The sequence below is a fragment of the Anoplophora glabripennis genome, unplaced genomic scaffold (assembly GCF_000390285.2).
Source record: "Anoplophora glabripennis isolate ALB-LARVAE unplaced genomic scaffold, Agla_2.0 scaffold1098, whole genome shotgun sequence".
Taxonomy (NCBI): domain Eukaryota; kingdom Metazoa; phylum Arthropoda; class Insecta; order Coleoptera; family Cerambycidae; genus Anoplophora; species Anoplophora glabripennis.
The window spans coordinates 1-23,576 of record NW_019417202.1 but is presented as its reverse complement, the minus strand read 5'-3'; the positions used below and the strand labels follow the sequence as shown (position 1 = coordinate 23,576).

Sequence of the window (23,576 nt, the reverse complement as noted above, 5' to 3'; positions counted from 1 at the left end):
AAAGTCGAGATTTTTCAAATTTTAAATTATTAGGTTTGACACGATTTTTTTTGCCCCCTGTATATCGCAGGTCAAGTTTTGGTACGTTTTTTGAAAGAGCCATCTTCACTCTACAGTTCCTGAAAAAAAAATTATTTCTAGCCATCATACAATCATAATTATATCAACTACTAGAAGTGACGAAACATAAGAAAAAAAAAAATTAAAAGTCGATTATCTCGAAAACTATCAATATTTTAATAGGGATCATAACACTAAGTCCCGTTAAAAAAATATAGGTTTCCATTTAAAAAAAATAAGTTGGTACCTGCCCAGGAAAAACTGAACACCCTGTATATGCAAATATATTTTCATTTTGAAAAAAAAAATAAGTTATATTTTTTATTAACCTAGATATTGGACTTACGCGCACTGGGTGGACACGGTGTATATACGGTTTCCCAACGAAAATGATCACCCTGCTAACCTTTTTATTTTCAACTTTAGGGAAAAAAATTTTTTGTAATGATTGTATGGTTAAGGGTTTCAAACATTTATTTTTAGAAAAACAAACTTCATATAAAGAATGTATTACGTTGAAATTTAAAATGCGTGGGTTAAAATAAACCAATTATCATTATTATCAGAAGTTGATCAGTAAAGCATTTAAAAAAATAAAACTAATATCAGTTTGTAATAATCTAGCTACCTATGTCAATTTTTTGTTTCTCATGAAATGGATTAAAAAAAAAGTCGTTTATAATAAATACCCTATATTTTATTTTGCAACTTATATTGTGCAATATATCTCTGATTGCAGTGAAAAGGCAAAACCTGCCCTCAAATGCGACCTGTGCCCATTTACCACACAGAAGAAGTACAGATACAACCTACACATCACGACGCACATGACCTTAGAAGAATGCGCGAAAAACAACGCCCTGTTCAAATGCGACAACTGCGCGTACCGCACGAAGAGAAAATACTCTCTAATAAGACATTTCAAAGAGGTGCACAGACTAGCTTACGTTTGCGAAAAGTGCGGTTATGAAACCAACTCGGCGCTATCCTTCAAATTACATGTGCAGACGGAGCATAACAACAACATAATTTCGTACACCTGTAAGGAATGTCCATACATTGCTTTCACGAAAGTGAAACTTAACCAGCACGTCAAAACGCACGACCTTCACAACGTCTTGCTGAAGTGTAGCCAATGCGAGTTCGAAACGAAAGAGGTGGCACGTCTGAACGAGCACAAGATGTGCCATAAACACATGAAAGTGGGAAAATTGTACAAGTGCGAGTTCTGTTCTTATCAGGTGAAGAAAAAGTCCACCATCGACCGCCACGTTTTGACACATTTTACTAAAAAACAGCTGTCTGATAAATTGTACAAGTGTCACCAGTGCCATTACAAGGCCAAGAGGAAGGATAGTTTGGCGATTCATATCCGGAATCTACATGCGGTGCAGCACGGAACAAGAAAATAGCTAGCAGGAGAATAGTGGCTTCTTGAATTGTACACTTTTATTGCAGAACTGTTTTTTTTACTTTGTTGTTAAGATTGAAATGAAGACGCTGTAGTTGAAATTTCACATGGGAATGTATTCGTTTAACAATAAACATAAAACAGTTCTTAAAATTTCCTATTTACAATTTAGTTCTTTAGTTCCTAATGTAATTTCGTCAATATTAATCATCGGGTTAATTATGAACAAAACGAATTAAATGTTTTATGTTGATATTTTTTATATAAATTTAACAGTTTTTATTTAAAAAGAAACATTATGTTTTAAAGCTGAACTATACTACTGCCATTATGTAGACGGGGACACATTTAGGAAAGTTAAAACGGGTAATATTAAAAAGTTATAAAATTTTAAAGGAAATTACGGTATGTTTCTACTCTTTTTTCTTATACAGCCACTTCAGCACCCTATCGGTGCTAGACATATTAAATTATACGAAAATAAACAAAACGGCAACAAAATTAAACCGTGAACAGTTTAAATTTGAGCAGGACCCGATCCGGTTCCCAACACTTACGAGGAGCAAGTAAGAGTAGGCTCTGATGTTCAGTAAAATGTCACATATCCGCCTCTGAAAAGCCGCTACTGCGTGTTGACTTCACACTTGGTATGATATGACAGGATGATAAACGGGAAAAACAAACTGCCACGTTAATTCAGTAATTTAATTTTAGTTTTCAGTTCAGTTTAAGTTGTTTATATAGTGTAAATGTATAACCTTATAATAAAGTTATTTATTTCGATGTTTAGTGATGGTACAGTGTATTTTTGTGTTTCCATTCTCAAGCTCTTGTGTGGTATTATGAAAAAGCATGTATATGAATCAAGAAAGGATTGATATGACTACAGCTTACTTTTTGTCAGGAGAAAACGATGCTGTTGCGGTGATATTAGATGGATTATCCAGACAAACGAGTACCGGATAAGAAAATATTTATAAGGTCAGTTCAACATTTCAGAGATTATAGGAGCTTTGAACGCCAATATGCTAATAATGTTGGATGGGAACTGACTTAGGCAGTGACAAACTTAGAACCAGAAATTTTAAATGCATTAGAAGAGAATTCTGGTACCAGTGCTCGAATATTAGCCACAAGATTTCAAGTGTGTCAAATGCTGTAAAAATCAGGTGAGTAAACAGATGATGTTTACAGTACAATGATTTTGTACTAGATTACTTTGTAGGTATTTTTTCATAGATTATATTATTTAAAATAAAATTTTAGTCAAAGCGCTGTACTTCATGTCGGGTGATATGAAATGAGCCAACAGTTCATTCAGAATAAGGAAAAAATGCATATTCTTATGTCTTATGTGTATCATTACATTTCCTGAACTTTACACGCTTGTTGAATATACAGAAAATGGCATAACGGTACTATAAACATAGTCGGAGCATTATATAAAAACTATTAACAAATTAATCATAATTAAAGGGCTGAATATATGCAAAGTGCATGTATTTGCATATTTTGCATATTTTAACAAATTTCATAAAAAATTGCATATTTCGTCAAAAATAAAATTTGTGTGCATATTTTTATGTTTTTCGTTTTATCAAAAGATTAAGATAATTTAAATAATTTAAAAGGTGGGTAGGTTTTGTCGGCTCACCCGTTTTATTATTATATGGTTTATTGCCGGCATTTATTGGATGTTTAGGAATTTCCAAGTAATCAACTTGCCTAATGGAGAGCAGATGTGGTCTATTCTTTTGTATTTATATTGTATAGTTTANCACACAGAAGAAGTACAGATACAACCTACACATCACGACGCACATGACCTTAGAAGAATGCGCGAAAAACAACGCCCTGTTCAAATGCGACAACTGCGCGTACCGCACGAAGAGAAAATACTCTCTAATAAGACATTTCAAAGAGGTGCACAGACTAGCTTACGTTTGCGAAAAGTGCGGTTATGAAACCAACTCGGCGCTATCCTTCAAATTACATGTGCAGACGGAGCATAACAACAACATAATTTCGTACACCTGTAAGGAATGTCCATACATTGCTTTCACGAAAGTGAAACTTAACCAGCACGTCAAAACGCACGACCTTCACAACGTCTTGCTGAAGTGTAGCCAATGCGAGTTCGAAACGAAAGAGGTGGCACGTCTGAACGAGCACAAGATGTGCCATAAACACATGAAAGTGGGAAAATTGTACAAGTGCGAGTTCTGTTCTTATCAGGTGAAGAAAAAGTCCACCATCGACCGCCACGTTTTGACACATTTTACTAAAAAACAGCTGTCTGATAAATTGTACAAGTGTCACCAGTGCCATTACAAGGCCAAGAGGAAGGATAGTTTGGCGATTCATATCCGGAATCTACATGCGGTGCAGCACGGAACAAGAAAATAGCTAGCAGGAGAATAGTGGCTTCTTGAATTGTACACTTTTATTGCAGAACTGTTTTTTTTACTTTGTTGTTAAGATTGAAATGAAGACGCTGTAGTTGAAATTTCACATGGGAATGTATTCGTTTAACAATAAACATAAAACAGTTCTTAAAATTTCCTATTTACAATTTAGTTCTTTAGTTCCTAATGTAATTTCGTCAATATTAATCATCGGGTTAATTATGAACAAAACGAATTAAATGTTTTATGTTGATATTTTTTATATAAATTTAACAGTTTTTATTTAAAAAGAAACATTATGTTTTAAAGCTGAACTATACTACTGCCATTATGTAGACGGGGACACATTTAGGAAAGTTAAAACGGGTAATATTAAAAAGTTATAAAATTTTAAAGGAAATTACGGTATGTTTCTACTCTTTTTTCTTATACAGCCACTTCAGCACCCTATCGGTGCTAGACATATTAAATTATACGAAAATAAACAAAACGGCAACAAAATTAAACCGTGAACAGTTTAAATTTGAGCAGGACCCGATCCGGTTCCCAACACTTACGAGGAGCAAGTAAGAGTAGGCTCTGATGTTCAGTAAAATGTCACATATCCGCCTCTGAAAAGCCGCTACTGCGTGTTGACTTCACACCTGGTATGATATGACGGGATGATAAACGGGAAAAACAAACTGCCACGTTAATTCAGTAATTTAATTTTAGTTTTCAGTTCAGTTTGAGTTGTTTATGTAGTGTAAATGTATAACCTTATAATAAAGTTATTTATTTCGATGTTTAGTGATGGTACAGTGTATTTTTGTGTTTCCATTCTCAAGCTCTTGTGTGGTATTATGAAAAAGCATGTATATGAATCAAGAAAGGATTGATATGACTACAGCTTACTTTTTGTCAGGAGAAAACGATGCTGTTGCGGTGATATTAGATGGATTATCCAGACAAACGAGTACCGGATAAGAAAATATTTATAAGGTCAGTTCAACATTTCAGAGATTATAGGAGCTTTGAACGCCAATATGCTAATAATGTTGGATGGGAACTATTTCCTGAAGTTTACACGCTTGTTGAATATACAGAAAATGGCATAACGGTACTATAAACATAGTCGGAGCATTATATAAAAACTATTAACAAATTAATCATAATTATTGAGTATTTTTATAAAATTCACGATAAAATAGGAAAGGTACATTCCTGTTTATATGGGTGCAAAAAATCAAAGGAATCCTTGTATTTCAACATTTTTATAGTTTAGATTAGCTGGATTTTCTTGTTCTATCATTGTCTGACTAAGAGTGTGGTTTCTTGTCTGTAAAGCGCCAGTCTTAAGTGCATCAGCACAAAGCCATTCATAAAGAATGCCAAGTTAACTATTTAATGTATTTATCACATCTGGATGGTTGTCACTACACATTAAAATTAATGTCGTCAGCAAATATACATATTTCCAAAAGACCTTTTCAAAACATTACGTATGTCATTAATATACACAATAAACGGAAGTGGACCCAAGAAGCTTCTCTGTAGTACCCCATCTATGCTTTTAAGTTTTGCTGATAGTCTACCATTAACTTTAGTTCTGTGTATCTTCATTAAGAGGGCTCTATAGCAAATAAGCAACCAGCAATACATTTTTATAGATTTTATTACACAGTTTGTCTAAATATGAATTAATGCACGAATAACAGACGTTCCCCCGTTTTAAAGCAGATTTTCTATAATGGGGTTAATTTGAAACTCAAATTACTTTTTCTTGTAAAGAAATTCGTAATTTGCCACTTTTGAACAAGCGACATCATAAATTACAAAGAGTGACCGCAAAAAAGCCATTTTGCCTGTTCTGAGACCTTGACAGAGGCGACAAGGAAAATCCTAAAAATATTCTAAAAATATCCAAATACTCGTCATGAAAAATGGAAATGAGCATCACTTTCAGTTTTTCGAAAATTTTCTAAACTTACCCTTATTTAGGGGTTGAAAAGACAAAAAAGTGAACAAATTGAAAATCATCAACAGTTGTAAAACCCCAAATATTTCTGTTGTTATAGAAATAATATTATGAACGTGAAAATATCTAATTTCGTATTTGATACGGTCTTGTCCGGATTGAAAATCAACCCTTAATATCCCTAAAGGGGTGAAATCATCACCTAAACACCTAAAAATGCAAAAAATATATTAAAAGACAATTTTTTCTTTTTCTTTTATACGTGATAATTGAACCGTTAATAACTCAGAATCACTAGATCCGAATACCCTCATTTAGGGGTGTTTCCTTCGGATCTAGTGATTGTGGGTTATTAACGGTTCAGTTATCACGTATAAAAGAAAAAGAAAAAAAAAATAACTTAATATATTTTTTGTATTTTTAGGCGTTTAGGTGATGATTTCACCCCTTTAGGGATATTAAGGGTTGATTTTCAATCCGGACATGACCGTATCAAATACGAAATTAGATATTTTCACGTTCATAATATTATTTCGAAAACAACATAGAAATAGTTGGGATTTACAACTGTTGATGATTCTTAATTTGTTCACTTTTTTTTTTCAACCCCTGTATGAGTGATTTTCGAAAATTTTCGAAAAACAAAGTGATTCCCATTTTCATTTTTCATGACGAGTATTTGGATATTTTCAGAATATTTTTAGAATCTTTCTTGTCGCCTCTGTCAAAGTCTCAAAAACAGACGGATTTTGCGGTCACTCTTTCTTTACACCAAAAAGTATCAAACTAGCTCCATTTTATAGAAAATCTGAGTTAGAATTGGTGAAAGTCTGTTATTTGTGCACTGGATCATATTTAGACAAACTGTCATAAAATCTATAAAGATGTATTGCTGGTTGCCTATTTGCTATAGAGAGCCCTCTGAAGATAATTTTTAATCCATTCAAGAACACAAGACGTGATGCCATAAGGCATTGTGCAGAGTAGGCTACGAAATTTAGGTAGAAACAAAATCAACATTTTGACGTAATACCAAATTTTTTTAAAATCGCCCCAAGAACACCGTAGATGAATAAAGTAAGTAAAATACGGTGGTTTGGTTATTATGACTCCACTTTTAAGAACCGACTGCATATAGTGACGTATTTCCACTCTTTCAGTTTGTCCATCTCTGTAAAATTTTTTGCTTAAATTTAATATTTAGGATTATCCTGATCATAAGGGAAATATAAATATGAAGGAATAATAATAACTGTACAATTAAAAAATATGCCTTTTATTGTAACAATATATAACAAAACTTCAAAACAACACTGCTACCTATAAAAAACCTCTAACAATGTTGTATAATTCTTATTGTTCATGATAACAAAACAAGTTACTTTTTTTAAAAAACGCTACTTACAGAAACAGTAATGGATAATTTATATCCAACTTAAATGTCAAAATTATAAACACATTAGTTATTATACAGATTAGATGTTACTAAAATCATATATCACCCAGTCGATTTGACATTCAAGCAACTATTTCTCTAAACTTTGGCTAAGGCTATTGCAGTTCGGGATGGAATATACACCTGAAAATAAATAAAGCTATTGAAATACACATCTTCTTTTACAATCGCTAGAATTTTTTTTTAATATTGTCTTAGAATGTTCACAATTTTATTTCCTCAATGTTGTCTCCAAAGCTTTATTAAGAGGACTTTATGCAAATAGGCAACCAGCAATACATTTTTATTGATTTTATTACACAGCCTTTGTCTAAATATGAATTAATGCACAAATAACAGACTTTCCCCCATTCTAAGGCAGATTTTCTATAAAATAGAGTTAGTTTGATACTCAAATTACTTTTTGTTTTAAAGAAATGTGTAATTTGCCGCTTTTGAACAAGCAGTATCGTAAATTACAAATTTCTTTACACCAAAAAGTAATTAGAGTTTAAAACCAAGTCCATTTTATAGAAAATCCGTGTTAAAATGGGGGAAAGTCTGTTATTTGTGCATTAATTCATATTTAGACAAAGGCTGTGTAATAAAATCAATAAAAATGTATTGCTGGTTTCCTATTTGCTATAAAACCCCCTTTGTGCATCTTATATGTCTTTAGCTTTGCTCTCTTTTATTTGTTTATTAAAATAAAATGCCAAAATTAATTTTACAGATGCCTGTAATACGTGTAATATCCGAATCTACTATACACACTTGGGGTACAGATGACGTGACGATATGTTCGGGGGCTTCATCTCCCTTGAAAATGGGCGACGAAGTAGATGTGGGCGGCAGAATAGGATATACAGGGTGATTCAGTTATAATCTCATTAATTTTAAGGGGAGATAGGGAAAAAAATGAGTGGAATACAAATATGCAATTAACCCTTTCGCTGTGCAATACGTCTGAACGTAGCTACCGCACCGTGCGCGATTGTTTATCGCGTGCGAATATATACGTCTGGAGCAGTTAGATTACTTATAGTTTTACATAATGTTGTGTTAAATTACGATTTACGATAAATTTTACGATTTTATTTTGAATAAAATGAACAATCTTGGTACTATTACCAGTACCTCTTTCCATAAAAATATTTGTCACAATCGGTATAAGCTCGCCCGCAAAAATTCGCCTTACCAATTGCAATAACCGAGTCACTATGCGCACGGTTGCAAATATATACAGTTTGAGCAGCCTGATCCAATTTAATTATTCATGCGAATTTATCCGTCTGGAGCAGTTTGAGCCCTATAAATTTTTAGCGAATATATACGTCTGGAGCAGCGAAAGGGTTAAAAAAATTTTAAAATGCATATTTATGCCGCAAAAAATATTTTCAAATCATTATTTACATCCCTTTTCGGACTGCTCCAAACCACTGACCTACAAAGGTTTCGAGAATAAATCCTGACCTACCTTATTCGGTCACTAACCTAGTTTTTACTGTGTTTTTAATAGTGAACGACAAAAACAGACCTTTTTACCTAGACACATGAATGAATAAGATATTTTTTTACATTTTAAATATTAGCAAGCGTTACTTATTTCTTAATAAAAACAAATGTATAATTGTTTTAGAATGTTAGGTTTAGTATTCTTAATATTATGTTCAATTAATTATTCAGTTTGTAGTACGTATGCCTAGTGACTTATTACTTTTCAAGGTAGTATGATACCTAACGACAGTATGGCTAAAAACACGTATTGCGATCCGCATTGGGTTTTTACTCCATCTACACACGTCTGAAATGTTATAAAAAAGGAGTAAAATTGGCCAAAAACAAGCAAACCATCTGCCGGGGCTTTTATAATCAGATCTTTATTCCAGTGATCAACAATACCTCCACAGCAATTTTCAATTTTGATCGAGACCACTTTTTAATGTAATTAGTGTGTGGTACTTTCTATATAATTTGTATAATTTAATTTTACAGGATTTTATGCACATTGCAAGTATTTGCTGGCTGATGCACAGTAGACAGTATATTTATAAAGAATTCTAAATGCCCAAACTCGTTACTTCCGAGTTCAAGTAGAAAAAAGATAATTTTTCACTATTTATTTGACCTGGTGGCAACACTATAACTATCAAATAATGAATTTAAAAACGAAATATGTACATCGGATGATCTCTTTCAGGGGGCTCTATAGCAAATAGGCAACCAGCAATACATTTTTATAGATTTTATTACACGGTTTCTCTAGATATGTATCAATGCACAAATAACACTTTCCTCCATTCTAACGCAGATTTTCTATAAAATTGACTTAGCTTGAAACTCAAATAACTTTTTGGTGTAAAGAAATTTGTAATTTACGACGCCGCTTGATCGAAAGCGACAAATTTCTTTACAACAAAAAGTAATTTGAGCTTCAAACCAACTTCATTTTATAGAAAATCTGCTTTAGAATAGAGGAAAGTCTGTTATTTGTGCATTAATTCATATTTAAACAAACTGTATAATAAAATCTATAAAAATGTATTGCTGGTTGCATATTTGCTATAGAGCTCTCTTAAGTAGCTCGGCCAGCTAAGAAGAATAAGGCGACAAATTTCTCATTTATGTACGTAATTTTCGGTGGCAGCAGCGGGATACCAAAAAATTTGAAAAAGGTGGGATTGTCAAGAAGTTGAGGAATAGATGAGAAGAAGACAAGGCGGTTTCTCCACCAATCGCAGTCATTTATATAATTTTAGGGGGTGGGGTCTCAGTTAGAAAAAGGTGCAATCGCTGAAAAAATTGAAGGATTGTTAAAGTTGAGAAACAGGCGGGAAGAAAATGACAAGGTTTCTCCACCAATGCCGGTCATTTACATAATTCTGTTGGCAGCAGTGGGACACCAAAAAGTTTCATTCATTCATTTTATAGCACTAATAATTATTCAATCAAGCCAATAAACATTTCTGTTTTGTCCATAGAATGGTTTGATTTCATTATCGAAAACACTTGCAATGCATTTAGTTCAAGTGCCAATAAGTTAACGGAAGTCATTCTAATTTTCACCGATCCCGTACATATTTCTTACCTGTACATAGTTCCTCCGACCTGAATACCCTTCGGGAACTGTGAAGAACCTGACGGAAGTATCTATCCTTCCGAAACCGCCGAACTCCTTATCATCCGAGCACAAAACGATGCGATACTCCCCCGGCTCCTCGATCCCAACTCTATAATCGGCGAAACTCTTCACCGGATGAAAATTGAACACGAACAACACCCCCGCCCTCTCCAATGCTATTATCTTGTCGTCTTCATGCTTCATGCTGACGTACCCGGGGTGGGCGCCCAGCCACCCATACTTGCTCTCCGTGTGGTTCATCGCGGCATCCCACGCGTTCAGGTACTTGTATTTAAGGATTTCGTCGTCGACTAAGTTCCATTGCCGCCTGGCATAGTGGTAGGAGCTGTTGTTGCCGGCCCTGGGGAAATCTAACCATTCGGGGTGGCCGAACTCGTTGCCCATGAAGTTCAGGTAAGCCTCGCCGCCCAGGGTGTGCGTTAGGAAGCGTATTATCTTGTGCAGGGCGATGCCCCGGTCGATGATGGGCGAGGGGTCCGAGAGGGTGCTCATGTGCGTGTACATTTCTTTGTCCATCAACCTGAAATCGTGTTTACAGAATTAGGAGAATAAATCGCAGATCCCCTAGAAACTTTGCTATAAAAAGTTTAATTAAAATATCTTTAAGGGGGCTCTATAGCAAATAGGCAACCATCAATACATGTTGATAGATTTTTATGACACAATTTGTCTAAATATGAATTTATGCACAAATAACAGACTTTCCCCCATTCCAAGACAGATTTGCTAAAAAATGGAGTTAATTCGAACCTTAAATTTCTTTACAATAAAAAGTAATTTGAGTATCAAACTAACTCCATTTTATAGAAAATCTGCGTTAGAATGGGGGAAAGTCTGTTATTTGTGCATTAATTCATATTTAGACAAATTGTGTAATAAAATCTATAAAAGTGTATTACTGCTTGCCTATTCACTATAGAGCCCTCTCAAGTGCTCAAGATAGGCTGTAACAAATTTTTTTTTTAACATAATTTATAAGTTAATTAGATAAACTTTTCCTTTTACTTTTTGTTTTACATTAAACTTTTGAATTCTCGAGAAAAGCTTTCATCTAGCTGTTAAAAAAAGATCAATGAGTAACCTACCTGCTGCTAATAATATTTTCAATATTTTCAGTTATTGAAAATATTCTTATTAAGGCAAAAGGAGAAACAAAATTACAACATTAAATAACTAAATTATCTCCATTTCTGGAGTACTATTAACAATTAAAACAGTTTAAACAGGGTGTAGTCCAGGCGGTTTCTGTTTTAAAAAAGGATATATTTGAGTAAAACACAGAGATTTTTGCTTTAACGGCTTCCAAATAACATCAGAAATGATAATTTTTCTATGCCAATAAAAAAAAACATGGGCTTAATTGTTATTGCAAAAAAGTATAAAAAATTACACAAAAATTCATTTTTTTCTTGGATTTCTCATCGACAACTTAGCAACTATTCGTTTTAGACAAAAATGGAAGAGGAAAAAAGTTTTGTAATTAAATTTTGAACAAGATAGTTGCAATTCAAAAAAATAATTGTCATTGCAAAAATCGGAAAAATCATTTAAAAAATTCCAAAAAAGCTAGATATTTGTCAATTTTTTTCTACACTTGAATAATACCTAGGATCTTCATACTTTTACCAATTAAACTTCTTAGTGTATAAAATCATCACACCAAATTTCATTCAATTTGGTTCTATAGTTTTTACATAATAATTGTTTAATTTATTTTTTTAATTATAAAATTTTCAAAATCAAATTTCAACACAAAAAGAAGAGCTCTCAAGCTTTAAAATGCTTTATGAAAAATTCAAATCGGACGATTAGGTGAGCCGTGGTGATTGTTTAAACATTTTCGCAATTTTCATGCTTATAAACAATTGCAATAATTTAATATTTTTTCAATTTTTTTTTTATTTTAAAATATGGCTTGAAAGTACTCGGAAAGACACTTAAGCCCACGTTTTTTTTTTCATTTGCATAGAAAAATTATCATTTGTTATTTAGAAGCCGTTAAAGCAAAAATCTCCGATTATATGCGTTTTACCCAACCCGAAACAGATACCGCCTGGACTAGTTTAACTTTGAGTGGGGGTCAAATTTATGCAGAGGCTTGACCTTTAGAAACACGTATCAATAGTTTATTTTTTCAAATTCCGTCATGAAAACTTAATTATTTTTGTAACCTTTTTTTTGAAATTTTCATACTCTGCTAATGAACAAGCTAATGTAACATCAAATAACAGCGCCTTTCAGTCGCAACAAATGCACAATTGGCAACTGGTCTCTGCATTGTTCTTAAACATCATATTTAAAGGAAAGGTTATTAAAATGCAAATTTATATTTTCTACGTGGCAGGAATACTCAATTAAAAAAAAGTAACTGAAAATGCCAAATAAATAATTTTTATGATATTTTTACTGATTTTTACCTTATTGGGCATTTTTTCAGGACAAAACTGGGACACTCGGTTTATTTTCACTGAAGGGTATATATTAGGGTGACCCAAAAAAAAACGAATATTTTTTTTCGTGTCGCTTGTGAAAATATGTTAGTTTATCATGTTTTAAGAGCCTGCTCAAAAAATCAGCTCAAAAAATATTTGTTTAGATGTCGCTCAACTCAAGATTATTAAAAATTTCCGAAATCGTGAAAAATTCAATTTTTTTTTTAATTTTTAATCATTTTCTAGGTTGAAAAAAAAACTCGATTCTGAAAATTTCAAATCGATATTTTAATTTCTAAAGGTCACTCATAATTATTTTTATTTAATTTATTTAACATTTTTATTTAGGGATTATTTCGGAATTTTCGGGATTTTGAGGATCAATCCTCAGATCCCGGGACTGAACTCCGTATATAGGTAGGCAGTATAAATTTAAAGGTTACATACCAAAAAGCGATGGTTTTATCGCCTACTAAAGCCTGGTCGTGCGATTCAGCATAAGCGACGTTAGGTTCCATCCAACGTCTGTTGGTCAGGGTGTGAACTATGTCACCCATGTTCCAGTGGTCATCGGCGACGTGCTTGAGCAGTTTTATCCAAGTATCAGGAATGGCCATGGCTAACCTAAATAAAAATGTAAATTTTTACATGTGATATAACAAGTTGTTACTGTAATCGAATCATAAATAATTCAGCTATAATAATTTTAACAAACTGGGATATTTTTGAACATTTATTATAGCAGAGTATGAAGGTATTAAGAGGGCTCTATAGCAAATAGGCAACCAGCAATACATTTTTATAGATTTTATTACACAGTTTGTCTAAATATGAATCAATGCACAAATAACAGTCTGCTCCATTCTAACTCAGATTTTCTATAAAATGGACTTAGTTTGAAACTCAAATTACTTTTTGTTGTAAAGAAATTTGTCGCTTTCAAACAAGCGACGTCGTAAATTACAAATTTCTTTACACCAAAAAGTAAATCGAGTTTCAAACTACGTATTTTTATACAAAAACTGCGTTAAAAATGGGGAATTTGTGCATTAATTCATTTTTAGACAAACTGTGTAATAAAATCTATAAAAATGTATTGTTGGTATCAAGTAAAGATAACGTTCTTTGATACCTAACCTCGCAAGACAATATTGTTAACAGTTGATATTGCAGGGAACGATTATTCTATGGGCTACATGCCCCAACTAGCATTAAATTATACCAGCTGTACCCAGTAAACAACTAAACAATTATCCAAAATAAAAATAAAAAATGATGTCTAAATATTATTTATATAAAAACACATACGACATAGTGCAATTGGTAAACACTGCAATTTTTCAAAGAAATGTCTGTGCCCTCTTAAAGTCATCCACATACAATGAGAAATGACAATGCTTGAAACAGTTAGATGTATTGTTTGCATATACAGGGTGTTTGTAAATAAGTGCCAAATATTTTAGGTTCATACACGTATGTCGAAATATGCTTCATTTCCGTGATAGAGCGTTTAAATTTTAATTTTTTATTTATTTTTATTAATTATTTTAAAGTTTTAAAAGTTATTGTTTTAACTAGATCGACAATGGATAACGAGGACAACAATAATACGTTTACTACTATCAAACGAAAGCGGTAAGTTTGCATCTTTTTTGTTTGTCGTGATCCAACCTATCACTTGCTAAAATAATAGTAGTCTTTTCTCTAACACCATGTCCTTTGTTTCTACAAACCTCTTGTCTGGGTTTGCACGTTATCATTTACAGTGAAATAACTAATTGAATTTTATGTTTATTTTTCCTTTTAATTAAAACGAGAGGATTGTATTAAACTGGTCAAAATTATTTATTGTTGCATTAAAACATTTTATCTCTTTTGTGTGTATTTCATACATTTTAATTTGGCAACACTGATTTGCACAAAGGCATCGAATGGCATGACATTTTTTGACCAGGACCATACTAAGATTTATTTCTTCGCTACAAAATTGAAGTTCAATTTTCTTGACAAAACGTGGATATATGAATTTCTAATATAAGGCTTTTTTACTGCATATATTCCTAGGAATCTGCATTTTATTTTTTCTACACTAGATGCCACACCCTGTATTTAAAAAAAAGAAAAAATGCGACCCCCCGAGATTCGAACCCCGGATCTTCAGTTTCGCAGTCGTGAGATTACAAAATGAGCTATGGCGATCTAAACTACCTACCCTGGATCTCCGAGAATGTAAACAGAAAATTAAAAATGTTCAAATCAAGTTTTATCGTCTCTAAAAGATCGGAAGCGGTGCCTAACGGCAAAATAACGACTCACCGTGGCCGGATTGGCCGGGAAAACGTATCAAATGGCAAAATTTATGTTGACGTCTCAACTGACCTCTATTTAAATATCGGATATACCTACTTCGGGTATCTCTATCCCACCGAAAAAAGTAAATTTTCGGCGAGGACTCTTTTTAAAGTGGAAATTTCACATCAATCAACAATTTCATACAAAACTTTTTTCTAAAATTAAAATTAAAAAAGTTACTGGGACTCATTTTCGGCTAGCAACTATCGAAATTTTTACAATTCTCTATTAAAAAAGCTTTACCTGTAATCAAAGCCTAGGCATCCCTCCGTAACGGGCCGGCAAGTCCCCGGCATCCCCGAAACGTCCTCCGCTATGGTAATCGCATCCTTGTACAACTCGTGGATCACATAGTTGGCGAGCATCAAGTAAACCACCCCCTCGGTATCCACGCCAAGGCTGAAATAATCGTCGTAGTGGCCCCCGAAGCCCTGCGCGATACCCCTCGAGTGGTACAGCATAGAAGTGACCCCGTCGAACCGGAAACCGTCAAACTGGTACTCCTCCATGTACCAGCGTATGTTAGACAGCAGAAACCGCAGAACCTCAAACTCGGAGTAGTTGAAAAGCCTCGAATCCCAAAGCGAATGCTCGCCCCTCGGACCAGTATGAAAATAACAGGAATCCGTCCCGTCGAAACGATTTAAGCCGTCCATTACGTTCTTGCTGGCGTGAGAGTGGACGAGATCTAGCAAGACGATAAGTCCGAGCTCGTGAGCTCTGTCGACCAGACGTTTCAGTTGTTCGGGAGTGCCGTAACGACTCGATGCCGCGTAGAAGCTGGTAACTTGGTATCCGAAGCTGGCGTAGTAGGCGTGCTCCATGACGGCCATGAGCTGAATGCAGTTGTAGCCCTGCTTGACGATTCGAGGTAGGATGTTGTCGGTGAAGTTGTCGTAGCTGCCGACTTTGAGTTCGGAGGTGGCGATGCCGACGTGGGACTCGTATATGCGCAGGCTCTTCGGCCGGGGCACTTTGGGGTGTTTGAAAACGTATTTCTTAAAAAATATGAGTGAATTAATAAGTTTGCTTCGGTGTATATTAATTGAATAAAATAACACAAAAATATTGGGAACAGAAAGTACAGTAAAAAGACAACTATAAGAGTCTGCATTTATTTTGTTAAATAGTGATAGGTGCATTTCAAATAATTCTTCGAATTTTGATTTTTGTTGCTCGAATAATCTCAATGACGAGGTAAGTAATAATAGAATACAATTATAAGTACATGGGGCAACAGCAGATTCTACACTAAACCAAACCAACCTTACATAAGTAAAGAATTGATACTGTACCTTAAAAATTATTAAAATGTAGGAGTCATTTTTGCTAATTCAAATTAGGCACCTTACTATTGAACGTTCCTTTTAGTGTTTATGTGTTTGTGTGATGAGGAGTATGTTATGCAGAAATAAAGTTTGGAAAATCACACATTTATTAATATCCTTAGTGTTATAGTTTTTCCGAAGTCAGTTGAAGAATCAATAATTTCAAGGTATTGGTCGCTAAGCAGCAACTCGGCATTGAAATATTTGAAAAACTTGTTCCCTGGCAGTGCAGTGCGGTAATGCGGAATTTGGTGTGATTCAGATAATTTTAATTTATTATAGGCACATTGCAAAAGGGAAAAATATTACACCCTGGCATTTTGAAGACCTTTTGAAATGGAACAAAATGAAATTTACAATCAATATAAAAAATTGTTTGAGGACATAAATAATTAAAACATGTTGGCCAAATGAACATATAATAGAAATTTTCTACACATTGTATACAAATTATTATAATTTTCTACATTTAGCAGAAAACTTTTTTAGGGACACCCATCAAACTCATTAATTTTGATTGCTTGGTTTTTTTATGCATGTTCAACTGACTTCGGAAAAACTATACAAGTAGGTTAACTGGGGAGAGAAAACATCCCTACAGAAAAATTGATACTTTTTTGCAGTTTTCACAAAAACTATACTAAGATTACGAATTTTTGTAAACAAGATTGTCTTGTTTCAAGTCGATAACTGAAATTTGAAACTTTTTGTGAAAAAAAAAAAAAGGAAAAAATGTCTTAAAGGAGGAGGGTCTCTAAGGCTGGTTTTTGATCTAATTTATTTTTGGCTAAAAAAATCTGAAACATTTTTTTTTAGTACCTACTAGTAATATTGAATCGTTTCCACCCTAAACGGACTAACCCCCTCACCCTCCTTTCCACCTCCACCCCCTTAAATGAAGAGTATTTTGGATCGCTGATCACGAATCTGGTCTCAGAATCACGAAATTCAAAATGGCGGATCCAATATGGCGGACAAGAAAATTGAAATGTCTTCAAAATACATGAATTTTTTTGTAATGGGGTTTTTTGGGTCTATGATTACGAATCTGGACTCTAAATCACGAAATTCAAAATGGCGGATTCAATATGACGGACAAAAAATTAAATGTCTAAAATGCATGAAATTTTATGTAGTGGGGTTTTTTGGGTCTCTGATTACGAATCTGAAGGCAGAATTATGAAATCCAAAATGACGTATTCCATATGGCAGACAAAAAAATTAAAAAGATCATCATAATCCTCAAATATTTGTTAATAGAAACTTTCTTGGATCACTGATTACAATTATGAATTCAGAATCACAAAATTCAATGTGGCTAATCAAATATGCACAAACATGTATGTATAATTATTGATTTTTTATTTTTCGTGTTATTCAATGTAAATGTGCGTCATCTCATTTAAGGGGGTGGAAGGGGAAAGAAGGGTGAGGGGGTTTAGGGTGGAAACGATTCAGTATTGCTAGTAGTAGGTACTAGATTTCAGATTTTTTCAGACAAAAATAAATTAGGCCAAAAACCTTTAAACATTATCTAATGTAAAATTGTGTGTCACAAAAAAATCTTTTTCATTTTGACTATTACATAATATTTAGAAGTAACAAACATGTTCCTTTAATTCTTTTCAAAATTAAATCAACATGTCAATTTACAGGTAAAAATTTCTCTCAACATTAGTCTTTTCATCATTCATTTGTACATTAAAGGTAGATTTTCCAAAAAAAAAGTTGAGGAAAAATAGTTTTTGAGAACCATTGTAGAGAATGTGCAATAATTTGTTGAGATATCGATGATTAAAGACAGAAAGTATCATTTTTCATTCAACCATTGATATCTCAGCAACAAATAGTTATACGGAGATTTTTCTAGATTAGTATTTCTTTTGATTGCTCCATAACCGTAGCTCAAAAGTTTTGTTGTCAAAAGATCTTGAAACTAGAAACTTGACAGCTTTTTTTAATCTCGATACGTAAATTTTCCACCTGTCAAAAATCACTAAATTTATTATTTTTTCTGTTCCCTTAATTTTTTTCAGTATTGTGTGTAAAATTCAATGGTCTCCTTCAGTTGTTTTCAAAAGAAATTAGTGTCTGGGCTCCCTGGTGCATATGACAGGTTGGAAGTGTTTACTGTATTACCAAGATATCATATAATCATATCAACTTACTGCATGTAAATTTATTTATTTTATTTTTATTAATTATGGTAAATTTTTGTCGCAATGTTTTAGACATATTAAAAATGTTGATATCAATTGTATTTATATTCTAAAATTTTACTGTACTGTAAAATGTTATTAATAATCATCGAGAACTTACTTCCTCAGTTGGAGGATTCCACAGTTTCTGTTTGTATATCGTACCCTCATGTTTTGGAGGTTCAACGACATAGGTAGCGTAAGGAGACAATCTATCTTCTTTCCCTCCTTCCTGTGTTTGCACTACAATCTACATATAAAAAAGTAAAGGTAAGTAAACTACAACAAAANTTTTAGCCAAAAATAAATTTGGTTAAAAACCGGCCTTAGGGGCCCATCTCCTTTAAACATTATCTAATGTAAAATTGTGGGAGTCATGAAAAAATCTTTTTCATTTTGACTATTACATAATATTTAGAAGTAACAAACATGTTCCTTTAATTCTTTCCAAAATCAAATCAACAAGTCAATTTACAGGTAAAAATTTCTCTCAATTTTTCAGTTTCTTTTCATCATTCATTTGTAAATTAACATTAGATTTTCCAAAAAAAAAAAACAAAAACGTAGTCATTTTTGCGCTTTTTTCAAATGGTTGAAGAAAAATTGTTTTCGAGAACCATTGTAGAGAATTTAATAATCCAGTGTTCAAAATCGCCTTTGGATTAAATGTGCAATAATTTGTTGAGATATCGATGATGAAAGACAAAGTGTCATTTTTCATTCAACCATCGATATCTCAGCAACAAATACATACCGAGATCTTTCAAAAAGCAAATTGAAGCCGAGTAAACAAGCTAATTGACCTGCATTCATTCAGCTCAAAAAATTTTCCCGAATCTAAAAAAAATAATTGGAGGTTATTTCTTTTGATTGCTCCATAACCATAACTTAAAAAAAAAATTGTCAAAAGAACTGGAAACTAGAAACTTGACGGTTCAAACAGCTTTTTAATCTCGATATAACCATTTTTCACCGAGATATAGCCTATCAAAAATCACTAAATTTATGATTTTTTGTTCCCTTAATTTTTTCCAGTAGTATGTATAAAATTCAATGGTCTTCTTCAGTTGTTTTCAAAATAAATTAGTGCCTGGGCTCCCTGCTGCATATGACAGGTTGGAAGTGTTTACTGGACTGCCAAGATATCATATAATTATTTCAGATTACCTAAAATATACTTACAGCATGTATATTTATTTATTTAATTTTTTTTATAAAGTTAATTATGGTAAATTTTTGTCGCAATGTTTTAGACATATTAAAAATGTTGATATCAATTGTATTTATATTCTAAAATTTTACTGTACTGTAAAATGTTATTAATAATCATCGAGAACTTACTTCCTCAGTTGGAGGATTCCACAGTTTCTGTTTGTATATCGTACCCTCATGTTTTGGAGGTTCAACGACATAGGTAGCGTAAGGAGACAATCTATCTTCTTTCCCTCCTTCCTGTGTTTGCACTACAATCTACATATAAAAAAGTAAAGGTAAGTAAACTACAACAAAACGTTATATTGATTAAAGCATTACCCCGTCCATTTTAAATAAATTTGTACAATCAAAAACAATAATTTGGTTAATTAAACTTTTCATCAGTAAAATATAAAGATTTTAAAGTTATAAGGACATTAAATGATTACAAGCCACCTGACCAGTAACTTTGTTTGGAACAGTATTTTATTTCCTTCACATTGGCAATTAAATTTCGGTAAATTTAAAAATTATTAAAACAATAAGTTCAAGATTACATTAAAACACAACATTCTGTTTCACCGACTGGTGATTGGTGTAATTTTTCACGAGATTTTATTCAACCAATCAAATCATTAATATTGATGATGCTAAGATTTAGGGATTTTTAGTTAACCATACCAGCCATGTTGGTTGATTAAGCTCAAAGGTTAAGTGGCTTGTAATCATTTATTAAGGCTCTGTAGCTAAAATATACAATATGTACCCTTGCTACATACTGTTTCGGATGATTAAATTAAAAGTTTGCTACAATTTTCTTATTTTAATTGAAGAATAACTAAAAAAAGAAGGACTTCTCATATGAACAGTCCTAAATTTGATTTAAAAAATAGTTATTAATCATTTTCAGTCTGACAAAATTCAAATATTGTAGCAATTGAAGTCAAAAAACAATTTAACTTGGATATGATAATAATTCTTGTAAACTCCCACTGTACTTTATATTATATCTACCTTTATTTCTGATAAGTGCTTGATGGCAGGAGTCCCATCTGAGTTCGGAGGAAGAATTAGCTCCCACTTACCAAATTCCAATTTATTATAGGGATGACTATCACGATTCCAGCCATCTGAAATCACAAAAAATTGAAATGTTACGCAATCTAATAATGCTTTGTATCTATATCAGTTTTGTAAAAATAAAAATTTACGCTTTTAACTTTAAAACAATTAAAAGAACATGTTTTCATAACTTTGCTGATAATGGGAGGTTATATCAAAATTGATTAAAAATTCTAATAAAAGTTTATCGGTATTTTAATGTCAATGCGTTTATATTTTTTAATATTCGGCAGAATTTGTGAAAATTACAATAATACGAGGTTGGAACAAAAAGTAACGAGAATTTTCAAATTACACGTTTTTTATCTGTCTATAGATTTGATTATTTTTTGTGTACATCAGTAGGTAACGTACCTGAAAATTTTTAGGCAGCTGTTATGCTTAGTTTGTGTTTAGCAAGCGTTTTTTTTTGTGGTGAAATATTGGAATTAAGTGCAGCAAAGCGTTAAAAATGTTCAAGAAGACCTTTAGCGACGATCACAGCCACAAGTTTATCAAAGGTACAAATGTTTTCAGGAAGGCCAAGAGGACATCGAAGATAAGGCGAGTTCTGGTGAAATTTGAAGGACCTTCTAACCCTTTTCTCCAACTACAATAGGAGAAATCGACAAGAATACGAGACACAACTCATGGATTTTGTATTACGACAATGCAAGGACGCAGACCACTTTGCTTATCCAAATTAATTCCTATTACTTTTTTTATCAAACCCCATATATAAGTTTGTTAGCTTTTTAATATCTAAAAGATAGAAAATGAACCATCTCGAAATGTTGACTATTATTTTTTATTGTTGTTAATGTTATTAAATCAATACAGTACTCATCTTATACACATTTTATACATACTGTTAGAAATCGAGCGAAGACCGATAATGTGAACACTTAACCCGAGAGGCAAGGGCCAAGTAAAATAAACAAATTCCTCTGCTAGGGCAGATGAGGTACAAGGAACCATACATTCACTATTCGTCACTCGGCATACAGCATTCGATGGCAGACGCCTTTATTAACTAGCCGTTTTAAATGCTTTATAAACCTTTTATATTACAATTTAAAAAATTGTATTTAAAGTTATATTGAATATTCGCTGATAATTAGTGTGTTTCTAACAATACATATACATTTTAAATTTAAAAATTGCAATAATATATTTTAAGTACCATCTTAAATAATTAAAGTATGATTTTATAAGGAAAACGAAGTACAAATTAAACTAATGAAGATTTTAAGTCACTAAGTTTTGCCTACCATGCCAAAAATAATTCATTACATATGTAAAACTTACTAAATTCTCCAGCTAGAAAAAGTTGTTTCGCTCCAGGAGCCCATTCTCTACAAACGATGGAGTTATCTGTCTGTACATTGATGCCGTAATAATTGTATGCCTTAGTAAAATTATCCAGGCCACCTCCATTTTCTTCGATTGAGTCTTGCAAATCCCTTAGACAGGCATATCTGAAGAAATTAACAATGTAATAACGGTGTAAGTGACCTATTATTTTGATACAATAAAAAATTTTAATAGGTTATTTATAGGTTAGAATTTTTAGAACTTACAAGCTGATGTATTCTTGCATAATGCATATTATTAAATTGTTTTACGTTTCCAAACATGAAAAAGTACCAAGCAATATTTATTAACATATTGTATTGTCACAAAAACACTTTTTGCATCAAATTCTGAACAGGTATAAAACTGTAATAAAGCTATCATTTAAGGATTAAGAAATCTAAAGATAAACTAGTATAATCTCCAAATAGGAAAATTTTATTTAAAATTAGGGATAGGTATATATTAAAATTAATAAAACTTACATAATCCGTATTATGTAATAAAAACTACCTGATTCCTTAAAAGTTTCGCAAATCTCACTTATTTTGTTTATATTTCAATTGTTTATAGCAATGTCCTTCCTTGACCTTCTCAATGTCAACAGAATTTTTCCACTCACCGCCTCCTTATTTCTTTTTCGTATGGATTTAGATAGGGGTCCCGATCCAACAAAGCCTTTATATGCGGAACATCGACTTCCATAGGATCTAATTTCGAATATTTACCACCCATTGCAACAATCTACGTTCAAGTTCTCTTCTGGATAATATAAACTGTTTCTCATTCCTAGCGCTGATCTTCAACACTAAATTAGACCGTTGTACTCGCACGATAACAGATGTTAATAGGTCAACACAAGGAAACTTAACAACTAACAACTATTATAAAATATTAAATTAATACACGGTAAGATACCCAAACCACTGTGATATTTGGTACTATTCGGATTGATATATTATCGTGCTATTCTCGGACCAACCTTGAACTTGAATGAAGACAAGACAATAGAGATAGAGAAGTGTTGCTATTTCACTCATAGATTTCACTGTTCGCTACTCTGGCGCTGACTGTTCCGGAGCTCTATTCTTGACGGTGAGAGAATAGAATGATGTAGTATTGTAGTATTATATATATGAGAATGATCCCTCGGGACCGTTCCCTCATTTCGCTCTACTACTGTTCTATCACAAAATTCACACTGTATT

The 23,576-nt window shown here is 32.7% G+C and overlaps 3 protein-coding genes across 3 annotated transcripts in view; 2 read left to right on the top strand and 1 right to left on the bottom strand.

The window, feature by feature from the left end:
• Positions 1-1,607, top strand: part of LOC108913203 (transcriptional repressor CTCFL-like) — a 4,557-nt gene extending 2,950 nt beyond the window's left edge. The window contains exon 4 of the mRNA XM_023456041.1: positions 800-1,607. Coding sequence (XP_023311809.1) covers positions 800-1,472 — 673 coding nt within the window. The 3' untranslated portion in view covers positions 1,473-1,607. The remainder of the gene's footprint in view (positions 1-799) is intronic.
• Positions 1,608-3,292: 1,685 nt separating this feature from the next.
• LOC111692201 (zinc finger Y-chromosomal protein 1-like) lies at positions 3,293-3,877 on the top strand. The gene has a single exon (XM_023456042.1). It carries the CDS (start codon positions 3,293-3,295, stop codon positions 3,875-3,877), a length of 585 nt encoding a protein of 194 aa, XP_023311810.1.
• A 3,213-nt stretch (positions 3,878-7,090) lies between these two features.
• On the bottom strand, positions 7,091-23,358 carry LOC108913208 (1,4-alpha-glucan-branching enzyme). The gene is made up of 8 exons (XM_023456039.1): positions 22,991-23,358; positions 22,324-22,493; positions 20,929-21,044; positions 20,062-20,190; positions 15,438-16,192; positions 13,290-13,466; positions 10,357-10,930; positions 7,091-7,412 (listed from the first exon to the last, which is right to left on the bottom strand). Exons 1-8 carry the CDS (start codon positions 23,101-23,103, stop codon positions 7,368-7,370), a joined length of 2,079 nt encoding a protein of 692 aa, XP_023311807.1. The 5' UTR covers positions 23,104-23,358; the 3' UTR covers positions 7,091-7,367.
• Positions 23,359-23,576: the final 218 nt, after the last annotated feature.

Excerpts from the sequence above, each read along its gene's own strand:
- LOC108913208 (XM_023456039.1), bottom strand. The coding sequence starts at position 23,103 with ATGGGTGGTAAATATTCGAAATTAGATCCTATGGAAGTCGATGTTCCG. Across the intron at positions 10,931-13,289 it reads GATAAAACCATCGCTTTTTG|GTTGATGGACAAAGAAATGT; the intron begins GTATGTAACCTT and ends ACACGATTTCAG. Across the intron at positions 7,413-10,356 it reads GTCGGAGGAACTATGTACAG|GTGTATATTCCATCCCGAAC; the intron begins GTAAGAAATATG and ends ATTTATTTTCAG.
- LOC111692201 (XM_023456042.1), top strand. The coding sequence starts at position 3,293 with ATGACCTTAGAAGAATGCGCGAAAAACAACGCCCTGTTCAAATGCGAC.